The sequence below is a fragment of the Xenopus laevis genome, chromosome 5S (genome assembly GCF_017654675.1).
Source record: "Xenopus laevis strain J_2021 chromosome 5S, Xenopus_laevis_v10.1, whole genome shotgun sequence".
Taxonomy (NCBI): Eukaryota; Metazoa; Chordata; class Amphibia; order Anura; family Pipidae; genus Xenopus; species Xenopus laevis.
Window position 1 is genome coordinate 40,967,006 of NC_054380.1, and position 15,689 is coordinate 40,982,694.

Consider the following 15,689-nt stretch of genomic DNA (forward strand, 5'->3'; position numbering starts at 1 on the left):
CAACTTTTCATCAAATGTTGCCACATAAACTTTTCCAACTCCTGAGGCAGGTGAAGAAAATATCCATGTTCCATGTGCAATATATAAAAACGGTCATATATTAAGCAAAAGGCACAACGCATTTTTAAAAATAATCAACATTTTCTTTACACTGCTCCATAAGGATCATACATCATCTTGCCAAAGTTTACAGCTAAACGTACTGTATATATAACTTTATTTCTATAGAGGGTGAAATCAGGTGACATTTTCTATAGCTACACAACCATCATTGCAACATATCTGACGCAGCCCCAATAAGAAACTGCTTTATTTCAGAAACACTTTTCACTAGAACACAAAGCTGTAAAGTGCCTTTTGCAAGGGATTCTCAGGGTGCACCCTTACAAATATACAACATGTAATCATTATGTATTAATATTTAATACTAGATTGTCACTTTTGGTAATTGAAAGCAATGTTACACCTAACATATTTATATAAAAAAAACATATAAGCCTTTGATTACATGATTACACCACTTAAAAGCAGGTGTCATTTATGTAATATTAGGAGCTATGGTTATTAATAAAGAAAACCATTCAAATGTATATTAGAAGCATGTCGTTTTTTCAGAGTGCGACTGCATTGTAAAAAGTGTCATTATTTAGACATTTTTTCTTTTTTATTTCTAAACGGTTTAATACATTTTGTGCTAATGACTTGCTGATTATTAACCAGTGATATAATGGAATGTTTAGTAATGTACCTGTACTTTTGACTTATAAGACATAATTAAAGGAACAGTAACACCAAAAATGGAAGTGTTTTTAAAGTAATGAAAATATCATGTAATGTTGCCCTGCACTGGTAAAACCGATCTGTTTGCTTCAGAAACACTACTATAGTTCATATAAACAAGCTTCTGAGTAGCAATGGCAGAAATTGAAAAAAGGCTATACGGCACAGGATAATTAGTGGATAACAGATAACATTATGTTCTACTGAGCTTATCTGCTGTGTAACCTGAACCTTTTCTCCTTTGAATGGCTGCCCCCATGGCTACACAGCAGCTTATTTATATAAACAATAGTAGTGAAGTAAACACAGTAGTTTTACTAGTGCAGGGCAACCCTGCATTATATATTTGTTACTTTAAAACAATTTAATTTTGATGTTACTGGTCCTTTAAAACATATATGAGACAGCTGCCAGGTGCAATGCTTATATTTCATAAACAACTCACTTTAAGGGGTAGTTCACCTTTGAATTAACTTTTAGTATGGGAGATTGTGGATGCACACCTGAGGCCAATTTCAAAAAGTTTAAAGCCCTGTCTAAATGATTCAAGTACATATGCAAGTGCATGTAATTTTGAAACAGGGTTTTTTTGTTACAAAGTTATGATCATAATATTGATAAGCCACCATACCACGTCAAGGTAAAACCCCACATGGTGGTCCCTAACTTATTTATCTTTAGTCATAGTAAAAAAGGAATATTACCTCTCTGTGTAGTAACAATTCTTCATGTAAACATCTCCTGTGCTTTGGTTTCAAACTCTGTGCTAAATCCTCCCCCGCCAACTGCTAAGCGGCTTTTAAGAGGGAGAGACTGCCTTAACCAACGCCCATTTTAGAAAAGTAGAAGTCAGGTGTTATAATTAAAAACAAAGTAGAGTGGTATGGTGGCTTATCAATATTATGATCATAACTTTGTAACAAAAAAACCCTGTTTCAAAATTACATGCACTTGCATATTTACTTGAATTATTTAGACAGGGCTTTAAACTTTTTGAAATTGGCCTCAGGTGTGCATCCACAACCCCCCCATAGTTATGTATTTGCCGGAAGCTTTGGCTATGCTCATGTGGTTATTGCACCCTCATACCCACCCCTTTATATTTTTGGTGGTCCCCCTCACTTGTTGTGCCTTGGTTTGTGCAATCGCTCTCTCTTAAAAGCCATAAGTGCTAGCGGCATGGGAGGATCTAGCCGTGAAAAAACCAACGTCCCATTAGACACTTCTCTATGTACACACACACTTATTGTGTCATTCATTTAGTTCTCCTTTACACTCTTTCATTCTATGCTTACTTACATATATACTCCCAAATACACATACACTTTCCCTTATCACTACCATACACACCTTCACATTTCACTTACACATGTATACACACTATTGTGCAACTGCACATATCACTCTACTTTGTTTTTAATTACAACACCTTGTTTCTACTTTTCTAAAATGGGCGTTGGTTAAGGCAGTCTCTCCCTCTTAAAAGCCGCTCAGCAGTTGGCGGGGGAGGATTTAGCACAGAGTTTGAAACCAAAGCACAGGAGATGTTTAAATAAAGAATTGTTACTACACAGAGAGGTAATATTCCTTTTTACTATGACTAAAGATAAATAAGTTAGGGACCACCATGTGGGGTTTTACCTTGACGTGGTATGGTGGCTTATCAATATTATGATCATAACTTTGTAACAAAAAAACCCTGTTTCAAAATTACATGCACTTGCATATTTACTTGAATTATTTAGACAGGGCTTTAAACTTTTTGAAATTGGCCTCAGGTGTGCATCCACAACCCCCCCATAGTTAACTTTTAGTATGTTATGGAATGGCCAGCCCTAAGCAACTTTTCAGTTGGTCGTCATCATTCATTTTCTACAGATTTGTTTAATTATTTGCCTTCTTCTTTCCAGCTTTCAAATGGGGGTCACTGACCCCATTTAAAAAATCAAATGTTCTGTACAGCTACAAATATATTGTTATTGCTACTTTTTATTACTCATCTTTCTATTCAGGTCCTCTCCTGTTCATATTCCAGTCTTTTATTTTAAATCAATACAAGGTTACTAGGGTAAATTGGACCCAGCAACTGGAGAGCTGTCAAATAAAAAGCTAAATAACTCAAAAACCAAAAATAATAAAAAAATGACAACCAATTGCAAATGGTCTCAGAATATCACTCTCTTCATCATACTTAGGGGCCCATTTACTAGGGTCGAAGTGAATTTTCGAATTAAAAACGTAGAATTTCGAAGTAATTTTTGGGTACTTCGACCGTCAATAGGCCAAAATTCGAATTGAAAATACTTCACAAATTCGACCATTCGAAAATCGAAGTACTGTCTCTTTAAAAAACTTCGACTTCGACACTTCGCCACCTTAAACCTGCCGAATTGCTGTTTAGCCTATGGGGGACCTCCTATAACCTTTCTGATTGTTTGGCTAAGTTTTGAGTAGTCAAAGTATTTTTTGTAAAAATCGTTCTAATCGTTCGGTTCGAACGATTTAATTGCTCGTTTTCAATCGCAAAAAATACTTCGACTATCGAAGTATCAAATTCGATGGTCGAATTTCAAAGTTTTTTTAATGTTCCTCTTAAAGTTAACTAAAAGATGAATAACCCTTTTAACCTCTAGAAATATGGTAATGTTTTGCAGCGCTATGGCATCTTTATCAATTCACGGACAAAAAGGATATAATACAATCTCACAGACACATGAGTACATATGCCACACACTTTGATAAAAGTAAAATGCACTCTGATCTTTACTTGTATACTACAGTTTGTGGTTAAAGGGGAAAAAAATGGGACACTCTTACCTTCCTATGAGCAAAAACTCCCCAGACACTCCTAAGCGCCTCATGGCCATTAAAATCCCTCTCACCGTCATCCCTTCACAAAAGCAAATAACCACTCTGGCTTTGGGCAGTCTCTCACGCAACTTTTTCAGAAGACGATCAAAGTTCTTCTCGCCAGCGTTGCTGTAGATCTTGTCTGTGTGGGCTATGCAGAGGCCTTCTAGAGCAGCCATCTCCTTAAATGCCTCCATACCACTTTCTCCATAGTTTCCTGAAGAAAAGAGAAGGCACTAATTAAATTTTTAATGCAGTTTGATATTGTCCTGCTACAGTTAAAAGAGATGTATGTTTTAATGATGTTTTGCCCACACACAGTAACATAATAGAAATAAAACAAAGGGCCACATTCCCAACTAAACTAATCTGACCCAAAGTCTGGTAAAGTATTCCTTTCTTAGAATTTCCAATCATGTGGGATCATCCATAAAATTAACTGGGCAATGGGATATTTGTCAGCATTTTGCAGTTGGGGAAGCTTCATATTCAAGTCACAGCACCACATATATGGCTGTGACTATCCTTTGGAACAACAGCGAAAGGTTTAGCTAGCGAGCACCTTTCTGGCACCAACAAGGATAGTAGGTGGGGTTAGCACCCTTATCTAGCCTGATCAAGCTGCCAGACGGGGACACAAGTTGGTTGAGCTTAGGAGCAAGGAAAGTGCAAAGGAGCAAGAAATCACGTGGGATCCCTAGTGCTGCGGAAAATCACCAAGACAGGCTGTGTTACAAAACAAAAAAGAACATGTGCTAGAGACCAGTGTATGCACTACCACAGTCAAAAAGGTTGCAATAAATTATGCAAGCATGCAAAAATTTGTATATGAGGGGGGATATATTTACATTTCACCCCAGTCCACAGGTGCATATCCAAGAAATAACAGCATTAGTTGTGAGTCCCTCCAAAAAACAAAGGGAGGTAGTTAAAAATGCAAAAATATTTATTAGGACATAGTGGACAATGGCCTAACACGTTTTGTGCCTGTTGGGGCACTTACTCATAGGCTAAAGGCTGTGTTACTACCTAAGAGGGATCTACTTGCAAAATTATAGTGTGAAGGGTTTTCCACTGTCGATTTTGAATGTATCCTAAGATATATACTGCCTGAATGCTGTGATCAAGATATGCTGCCGTGTTCAATAAACCAGTTCATTGTTGAAGAAGCAATATGTCTGTACTTCATTGCAACTTGGTTAATCTGTGCACTAGGAGACAAGCAGGATTCACCTAAGGGTAAGGTGCTAAAAGGGCTATTACACACTGGCAGGTGTTGAAGGGAATTCCCCAAAGCCTAATGGTATCTGGAGTACACTGTACACAGCAAGAGCTAGACACACTATTCAAACACTTATCTCATTTTAGTATTTCTAATGTGGAGTTGCAGTGTCAGCTAATAGTTCCTGCCCTAGAAAGCACCTGTCCCTTATTTTCCAAGCATTTCCCAAGACTTGCCATATCAGCTATTACTATGACCTATATTTATCAATATTAATGCAGCTGACACAGTTACATCCGAGAGCCAACGAATAATCACATTAACATATTCTAAAAATTCTTACTTCTATAAATTAATGTTTTGCTTTATAAGTGGCATCTATCATGTTAGGGTCATATGAAGCCCTCTGTATAGATAATACTGTCTGTATGATTTTATATTGTTTTAAGGTCAACGTTAGTTAGGAAACGAGCCATAAAGGTTTGAAGAGATGGGAAGAGAAGGAAAAAGTTGGCTTTATAAGATTCATGTATCATGTTAGGGTCATATGCAATCTTCCCTGGGCTGGTTTTATTATTTTATGTTAGTTTGGAAACAAACCATAATTCTGATAATTGTCTGAAGAAATGGGGAGCAAAGGAAAAAAGGGTGGGGAGGGAATGTATAGGGGAGTTAGCATTTAATTCAGAGTAGGGCCTATCTATGTGATTCAAATCTATAGGGTAGTCCCTGTTCATCATCCTGTACACCCTCTTTTGGTTTTACCAGCCCCTTCTCCCAGATTTTGTTGAACGTAGACTTCCTCTAGCACTATACTGTAGTTTTTTTTTACTAGGGAGGGTATTGTTTTTCACTTTCTTATATAATGGAATTGTTTGCCTGTTTCACAAAATGAGGTAACTATAAGAGGTTTATATGTGCCCTTAGGTCTATCCTTTAGGCTAAGCCCAAAGGCAAAGAGCAGAGGAGTGTACACAGGGCAGCCATATTAAATGATTGTTGTGGCATATAATTCCAGGCCAGAAGTATTGGGGTTGGGATAATTTCCAGAATATATAGAAAAATGTTCCTTGCTCCATATTGTATTTAAGACACATGTCTGGGTATCCTGGGTAAATATGGGCCATATGTATGTTATTAGACTCGATTTGGAAATATATTTTTCTGTCTAAGGCGGGCAGGTGGCCCCATTTTTTTTTTACCCCTGAGCAACACTCAGATGTAAAAAGAGTTTGGGAGCAATGTAAACATAAAAAAATGTCCTGGGTGTTGCAAAATAAGGCCATTAGGTAGCCCCTATGTGGACTGGCAGACTACTGTTTGGCAGTACAACTGTTCTGTTTGGCAGTACAACTGTTTTTTATGCAACTAAATGTTGCCTCCAAGCCAAGAATTCAGGTGAATTAAGGGCATGATGGGGGAGATATATTTTGAATGATGAACCTAATACAACCTATAACCAGAAATTGAAACTGTGAAAGGAAATAGTAGAGTAAGTGGATCGATAGATGATAGATAGAGAGATAGAGAGAGAGAGAGAGAGAGAGAGATAGCGAGAGATAGAGATAGATTAGATAGATAGATAGATAGATAGATAGATAGATAGATAGACATGAATGTGGTTAATGAGTATATCTTTCGAGGCCTTAATAGAGCAGGGTTGTTAAAGCATATCCAGTAAGAATATTATTACCCGCTTCCACAATTGTGGTTTGCTTGTTTGGTTCAGGAACCAGCAACCATCCTGTTTGACATTCAGCCTGTTATTCAATTTTTCTTACTGATGATATCAAATTGTGCACAACTATAGGTTCTATGCAGGATGCTGCCACAATTTGGAAAATGAGGTTCAATATTGATAAATGCAAGGTTGTGCACTTTGGCAAAAATAATATAAATGCAAGTTATATACTAAATGGAAGTGTGTTGGGAGTTTCCTTAAAGGACCAGTAATATCAAAAAATGAAATTGTTTTAAAGTAATAAAAATATAATGCAGTGTTGCCCTGCACTGGTAAAACTGCAGTGTTTGCTTCAGAACAACTATTATTGTTTACATAAATACGCTGCTGTGTAGTAATGGGGGCAGCCATTCAAAGGAGCAAACGCTCAAGTTATACAGCAGATAACAGATAAGCTCTGTAGAACATAATGTTATCTGTTGTCCATTACTTATCCTGTGCCATTTAGCCTTTTTTCAATTTCCGCCGTTGCTACAAAGCAGCTTGTTTATATGAACTATAGTAGTGTTTCTGAAGCAAACAGATCAGTTTTACCAGTGCAGGGCACCAGTACATGATATTTTCTTTACTTTAAAACACTTTAATTTTTTGGTGTTACTGGTCCTTTAACTGAGAAGGATCTAGGGGGTTTTGTAGATAACAAGTTGCCTAATTCTGGGGCAGTGTCATTCTGTGGCTACTAAAGCAAGTAAAGTTCTGTCTTGCATAAAAAGGGCATTAACTCAAGGGATAAAAATATAATTATGCCTCTTTATAGGTCCCTGGTAAGGCCTCATCTAGAGTATGCAGTGCAGTTTTAGGCTCTAGTCCTTAAGATGGCTATAAATGAGCTGGAGAGAGTGCAGAGACGTGCAACTAAACTGGTTAGAGGGACGGAAGACTTAAATTATGAGGGTAAACTGTCAAGGTTGGGGTTGTTTTCTCTGGAAAAAAGGTGCTTGCGAGTGGACAGGATTACACTTTACAAGTACATTAGAGGGCATTATAGACAAATAGCTGGGGACCTTTTTACCTTTAAAAAGGATCACTGTACCAGAGGCCACCCCTTTAGACTAGAAGAAAAGAACTTTCATTTGAAGCAACGTAGGTGGTTCTTCACAGTCAGGACAGTGAGGTTGTGGAATGCACTGCCAAGTGATGTTGTGATGGCTGATTCTGTTGATGCTTTAAAGAGTGGCTTGGATGATTTCTTGGACAGACATAATATCAAAGGCTGTTGTGATACTAAATTCTATGGTTAGAATAGGTGTGTGTATGGATGCTGGGTTTATTTGAAAGGGTTGAAGTTGATGCACTTTGTATTTTTCCAACCCGATTTAACTATGTAACTATTTACTGACTGCCAATGACCTTGGCCTGCCTTTTGGACTTTGCTATTCCTCCGCCAGCCCTGACCTTTTCAGCCCATTACTGAACTACACTCAGGGGCACATTTACTTAGGGTCGAATATCGAGGGTTAATTAACCCTCGATATTCGACCGTCTAAGTAAAATCCTTCGACTTCGAATATCGAAGTCGAAGGATTTACCGCAATTACTTTGATCGAACGATCAAAGGAAAAATCGCTTGAAGGATTTTAATCCATCGATCGAACGATTTTCCTTAGATCAGAAAATTGTTAGGAAGCCTATGGGGACCTTCTGGTAGGTTTTAGGTGGCAAAGTACTTGGTCAAAGTTTTTTTTAAAGAGACAGTACTTCGACTATCGAATGGTGGAATAGTCTAACGATTTTTAGTTCGAATTGGTCGATTCGAAGTCGAAGGTCGAAGTAGCCAAAAAAAAACATTTGAAATTCGAAGTATTGTTTCTTCTATTTCTTCACTCGAGCTAAGTAAATGTGCCCCTCAGTCTTCTGTCTCAACTCAGGCCTGTATCCTGACTCTGGTTTTGTTTGCTTTAATTCTGATCATTAAATCTTCCTTCCTCCATCTTCCATGGCTTCTGCTGTTAATGCTGCATTTAATGGGTGTTATCTGGGTTACCCAGCATATAGGCTTCTACCTGCTGGACATTCACCAGTGTTCAGACATGACACTGCCCCTTACATCTGTAACACCTGCATTTGTATTAGCCAATATTATATGGAAGTATATGGATGGAAAAACATCAGATTTTTCTATTGACCAGTCTAAAACCTAGGTGCAACTACCTTAATAATGAAACATAGCATAAGATCTAATATTTTGTTAAAATATTTTGTTAGGATTCCTGTGAATCACTATACCTACTGTAGCTATCTGAAGTAGTCCACATGTCTTAATGTGTGTTATAGATGAAAATCAGACTGTTCATATGATTTAAAATTCTTTTGAATACCCTAGTTTCAAATGTCTCCCCCCCCCCAAAAAAAAAGTTCTTCCTTATTTGTATTTTTTCTTCTTTCTGTTGTTCTATCTTTTGGCACCAAATTAACTTTAAAGAATAGATGACCTCCTGTCCGGAAGCTATGTTCTGTTCTGCAACAGGCTTCTCTGAAATTTGCTCTAATCTGCTTTGTCAATGTCACACTTTATTATGATTATTCCTCAAAACAAATAAAGCCATAAAACACCGCATGGCAGCCAGCAGTTCTGCAGTGAAATAAATGTAGGTTTTACAGTACTTCAGTTCTGTACAGACATATTTATATTGTTGTTCATGTCCAGAGAGATTAAATAAATGGTAGTGGATATAAATAAAACAAGTATTAGCCTACCCTAAATCATAGGAAGTGTCACAGCTCCAGAGATTATGCACACAAATAAGTTTCATATTTCATTTACATCCACTGGATGGTCACACTGCAAATGTATTCCTGTAGCCGATATACAGGTCTATATATTACAGAAATTCTCTTTGCTTGTTGATAACGAAATGTAAAATAAAATATTAGTAAATTAAACTATAGAAATATGGTTGTGGCAATATAATGTAGATTGCTGTTGGATGATTTTGGGATATCTAAGAATATATATTGCATTGGACAGATGCAACTGTATTTGGCCACATGTATAGAGCTGTTCAATAAATGTCAACATAGTACACAAGCAAGTGAGGTTCTTACTTATTTTGTGCCAGTACTAGTGATGAGCAAATCTGTAAAAGTAAAACAGAAGTTTGCCCCATTCTTTCCTACTGTAAAGGGCATATTTATCAACATTCTCATTTTATTATTTTAGAGGGTTTTTTTTAAACCACAAATAAACTCTATTTCTCTAAACATTAAATTTTAATTATGAAAATATACAAATTTAAAAAGCGCTGAACCTCTTAATCTCTTAAACCTGTAAACATTTTAGTTTTTTGGTCAATTCTTTGCAAAAAAAAAATCAGAAAATCTCTTATAGGGGAATGTAATATGGGTCGTTAACGCAAAAATCATTCGCAATTTGTTCACAATGTGAACAAATGTTGCAAAGTGAAAATGTTGCCTTTGTGAACACTTTGCCCCTCATGGACAGTACTATATCAATTGCAAATTTTATAGTTTGCGATAGTGTGCAGTGTATGTACTAAAACGTTTGCTCCAAAATGTTATGCCACCATGCCACCTTCAAGCAGGTGTTATAAAGATTTGCAATGCACAATTAAGATTTGCAATGCAATAAAAGTGTTAAGATTATTACATTGCGAAATGCAAATTTTTTCTCTTCGCAAAATGTATTACATTTCCCCCTAAAAGACTGAATTGATTTAAAAAAATGGTCCAATAGGATCAGCGCAGTTCCCATTGACTTCTAAAAGACCTCAACAACTTTTTCTTGGTGCAGTTTTGTATTAGTTTTTTTGTAATTTTTACAATTTTACAATTTAAAAAAAAAACTTGAGTTTTTAGTAAAAAAAATAGAAATTTGAAAGTTAGCAACTAGGTCCGTAAGTTTCTCACTATTTAATAGTGTAAACGACCTAACCACCTTCCATCCTCAATGTACTTATCTGCAGATTCATCTACAAAACGGTATTGATACGGATGGGGAAACAAATAAAAAAAATGCCTTATTACAGAATAATTCATGTCCAAAATCTTTACTAAAAATTAAATATCGTACTTTTAAATGAATAATATTTAGGTAAATGTGTACAAGTCTTAAACATTTAAAAGCTGATTATGGCAATTATTAGCTGCTTTTTTTTTTCAAGGTCTCTCAAGTATATTGAAAATGATTTATGGACCACAATTTAAATGTACTGCCACAAGCTGGTTTTCATTCAAGACCTTAACTGGGCCACTCAAGGACATTCACCTTTTAATTATTCAGAAGGGAGCTTTGACTCTGTGCTTGTCATGGTAAAAGTTACATTTCCATTTTAGCTTCATGTTTTTTAGCAGACTAAGACAAATTCTTGCAGTTCATCTCCTATCAGTTTTGGCAACGTTCCCAGTGTCTGCTGAAGACAATCCTGCCCTTCTCTTGTGGTCCTTATTAAAGCAACTCTATGGAATACTGTATGTTTTAAAATATTTAACACCAATATATAACACCAAAAAGCTGGTGTATTTATAAAGTTCACTTCTATACTTAGCTACATATTTATATAAAACCAGAACTAATTTTTCCTTATATGCATAATAGAGTATCATACAGTATGTAAACTGTATCCAGCTCCATGTTTTTACACATAAATATTGTATATGGAGACACATCTGGCCAGGGGTGCTTCGCCACTGAGACGAGTTGAGGCTGTCGCCTCAGGCAGCAGTGCCCCACTAGGTACCAGGGGCAGCAAAAATGCTGCTCCTGGTACTTTAAGAGCGAATTTCCGGGGGAGGGGCGGCAGCAGCAACTGCCGAGGGGCCAGAGGGGCCAGGATCGCCCCTGAATCTGGCCAAGGGATAAAGTTCATAGAGTAGTAAATTCTACCTAATTGAATTTGACTACAGTTACACATTAAGTAGTGTACTATAGGTTTGTAAATCACAGTTTTTCTTGCACTGAAAGCAGTGAATCCATAAATATCAGCTGCATAGGTAGATGATAAAGACTATTTTAAAAAGGTATAACAGTCTGTAGAGTGCAAATTTTCCCTAAAATGTAAATTTCTTTATTCCAACACTACTATTACATCTCCAGAGCCATTATCAAGTGCTAAGTTAGCAGGTCCCTTCAGTTATTAATCTAAGTCATCCAATATGTTACAATTTTGTTGAAAACAAAAAAATGATATTGTCAAGTCACTTGGAAAAGTAACACTTAACAATTTTGACTACTTTTCCATTTGCTTTTCTACATTGACTATAATATTTCTTCATTTTACTTTAGAACACATTTGGGCCAATGTAATAAAAGGAGCAACTTTTGCAGGACGCATTTACTGGTCACCTGTTTAAAAACAAACATCTTATTGGTTGCTGCTTCTGGGAAAACTTAGTGCCATTTATGACATATGGGGGTAAGCCTCTCTAGCTAAATAAGGTAACACCAGCAAGTGTTATAAGGAGTATTGATTTACAGGATTACAGTTTAATTTCCTTTTTTATAAAGTGTCTAGATTAATGCTGTCAAATGTTTTCAATGGAATGAGCCAACTATCCAACATATGTGTTTGAGGGTTTTAAGGGAAGGCTGAGTACCACAAAATGCCTCAAATGGTCACTTCTGGCATGCTGGCTACAAGAAGAAGGTATACTGGAAAAATTGTTTTAAGAAAGAGCATAATTCCTTTATATCAAATTAAAAATACAAAGTTACTGTTTGATTAAATAATCTCCAATCCTTTAGTATTGGTTCTCTATGCAGGGACACACACAAATACAGTTGCTTTACTGTAGTCAAATTAGTTTATTCCCTTTCTGGGTCAAACTGGACACTACTATAGATTTTTTGTCTTCCACTACAACAGTTGGAATTTAAATAAAGATTATTACAGTGAGGATTTGAGAAGAATTAAATTAGAGGTTATCCCCCATATGTAATACAAATAATTTAAGTTAGCCCAGTATTAGTAACCCTTAGTAACCAATAAGATGTTTGCTTCTAAATAAGTGACCAGTAAATTCTACCTGCTGATTGGCTACTGCTCCTGGGCAAACTTAGGGGCAGATTTATCAAGGGTCGAATTAATAAAAAGTAATGAGCGTTTTTTTGAACTCCCTTAACTTCAAAATCCTAATTAAAAAATACCAATCAAAATTTATCAAAAAATCTAAGGTTTTTTTTTTTTGGCAGAATAGGTTCGTTTTCGATTGAATAGGTCCGTTTTAGATTGAATTCGAATCGTACGAATCAAAGTAACTGCACATTCGAATTCGATTTGAAGTTTTTCCAAAAAAACTTTGATTTTTCAAAGTCCACCAATTGACTCCAAATTGGTTTTAGGAGATCCCCATACGCTAAAACAGAAATGAGGCAGCTTTTAGATGGCGAATGGTCAAAGTCAAATTTTTAAAGAGACAGTACATGATAAATTTCTATATTAAAATTTTCGAATTTTTTTCAAATTGGAATCGAATTTGTACTATTCCCTAGTCGAAGTAAACAAAAATTAGCATGAAATTCGAATTTTCTTAATTTGAATTTTCACTTCAACCTTTGATAAATCTGCCCCTTAGTTTAATCTATTATATAAAGCTTCGCCCCAGTGGTTTATGAGACTCTGGATATCATTTATCAAGTTGCCTCTTTGCGCATGGTGATAAAAAAAGCTGAATTTTGCCATACATATTTATGGCTAAGCTAATTAGCACATGGCATCAACCATGCCAAAGTTATAATGACAACTGATTCAAGAAAGTCCTGTAATTAAGTCCCTCTGTTCCAGGGTTCCATTGGTTCTTTGTGCCTGCAAAATAGTATTTAGAAGGAATATGTTTAAGAAAATATTTACATGATTGCCAAATTAACACCTGTGTGTACAATGCAAGCAGTTTAATGCATAATGTAAATTTTGCTACATGATTTATGCACATACTGTATATATATATTATCTAACATATTGGCACATTTATGGGGTGCATTGATAGTGAACTGTAGTGATCTTACTTTGCACTTGCCCTTTTGAAAATTAAGTAGGTTCCAACTTCTAAACATTTTACCTAAACAGCTTTACCTTGGTCAAAATATAAACCAAAATACCTTACAATATGACCACTTTGGTTGCAAACTAGCATCAAAGGGGTTAAACAGGTTGGTCTATAGCTTCCTGTAATTAAGAAAAAAGGAAAGACGATAGAATACATTTACTAAATAGGAGGAGGGTCATGGAGGCAGAGGAAGAGTTATAAATCAAGTATCCAATAGTAATAAGTCTAACAAAATTAGACTTGCTGAATTATTCTGAATTCTTCACCAGTTAATTAAACTGTAGACATATTGCTATCAGTCAAGAAACAAATCTTTATCCTGAGGCGTGACTGAGACCATGGTAGTAAAACATTCTACAAGAGTATGTGTATTTATTTTTATTCATAAATTGCTATTTGTGTGCACAGCACCCACTGTACAGTGGAACAATACATTAATAGAACAAACATGGTCAATACAATAATGAAAGGTGAATATAGTTACAATGTAGTGACTTTAATGGACTACCGCGACATTTCACCTGCGGCAAATTTTTGGCGAAGCGAAACGGGTCAAATTCGCCCAAGCCTAGTGGTGACTAATAGAAAACAAAAGAAGAATTGTTGCAGTTTATTGTGGTTATAATGGTCTCTTAAGTGGTCAGATGTTAGGCAAGTGCTCCAAGAGATCTATGGGGCAAATTCACTAACATTCGTAGTTTCGCCTGCGCTCCGCAAATTCACTAAAATCCGAAGTTGCGCTCAGGGGTAGCGTAAGGTTGTGAAGTTGCGCTAGCGTTGATTCGCTATGTAAAGCGAAGTTACGCTAGCGAAGGCTAATTTGCATACGACGCCAAATTCAAATTTCAATGGAGGAATACGTATCAGCACTACAAATGCCTAGAAAACCTTCAAATCAGCAAATAAAATTTTTATTTTGCCTTACACATGTGCCCACTGTCTAGGTAAGTTGCCATGAGTCAGGAAATGTAGGGGGGAAGGAGGGGAGCCCCAAAAATTTTTTCAATCTTTTTCAGCCTATCACCCATAATGTAGAAAACACGCCAGCGTTTTTTGGGACTTAGAAAAATTTTTGACTTTTTTTGAAACAATCCCTATCTACTCTATTGCGCTTCGCCAGGTCTGAGGTGGCGAAGGAAGTCTAGCGTAAAAGGTAGCGTTCAGTACACTGCGCAAGTTAGTGAATTTGCGTAGTTACGTCGCTAGCGAAAATTCGCCAGGCGTAAGTGTGCGAAGTAACACTAGCGAAACTACGCCAGCGTTCGTTAGTGAATTTGCGCAGTAACAAAAATGCCAAACGCTAGCGAATTAACGCTAGCGTTCGGCACTTTGGCGCTTAGTGAATTTGCCCCTATGAGTCTATGAGGTATATTTATCAAAGAGTGAAGGTAGAGCTCGCCTCAGTGCTCTAGAGTGAAATTCCACCACTCTCCATTCATTTCCATGGGATTTTGAAAGGCGTATTTATCAAAGGATGAACTTTCACCCATTGATAAATACTTTTTTTACATGGTTTATGTAGAAATATGGAAAGTTCAGGTTTGGCTAGTTTCAGATTGAGGTGGATATTTTATTCACATGGAGATTGCTAGGTGGCAATTCGAGATTTGAGTCTCAGTTCAGCTGTTAATGAAGGGGTTGATAAATATACTTGTATATCAATAACATGCAAATGATATTTAAAGACAAATGGGTGAATGGGATCTCCCAAAACAGAGTGCATAGAAAAGAGAATAATGGACCAAGAACAAAACCTTGAGGTACATCTACATTAAAGGAACAGTAACATTTTAAAGGAATGACTATATAATGTAGTGTTGCTCTGCACTGATAAAACCAGTGTGTTTGCACAACTATACTTTATATAAACCAGCTGCTGTGTAGCCATGGGGGCAGCCATTCAAGCACAGGATACACAGTAGGTAATAGATGTGTTTTAAAGAATCCCATTGTATACTACAGAGCTTATCTGTTATCTGTTGTGTATCCTGTGCCTTTTCTAATTTTTCAGCTTTGAATGGCAGCCCCCATGGCTACACAACAGCTTGTTTATATAAACTTTTGTACAGTTTCTGAAGCAAACACACCAGTTTT

The 15,689-nt window shown here is 36.4% G+C and overlaps 1 protein-coding gene across 2 annotated transcripts in view; it reads right to left on the reverse strand.

Moving 5' to 3' along the window:
- Positions 1-15,689, reverse strand: part of LOC108717837 (metabotropic glutamate receptor 1) — a 185,370-nt gene that overhangs the window by 129,597 nt on the left and 40,084 nt on the right. For both annotated transcript variants that reach the window (XM_018265223.2, XM_041564435.1), the window contains exon 3: positions 3,598-3,847. In XM_018265223.2, the coding sequence (XP_018120712.2) occupies positions 3,598-3,847 (250 nt within the window). The remainder of the gene's footprint in view (positions 1-3,597; positions 3,848-15,689) is intronic.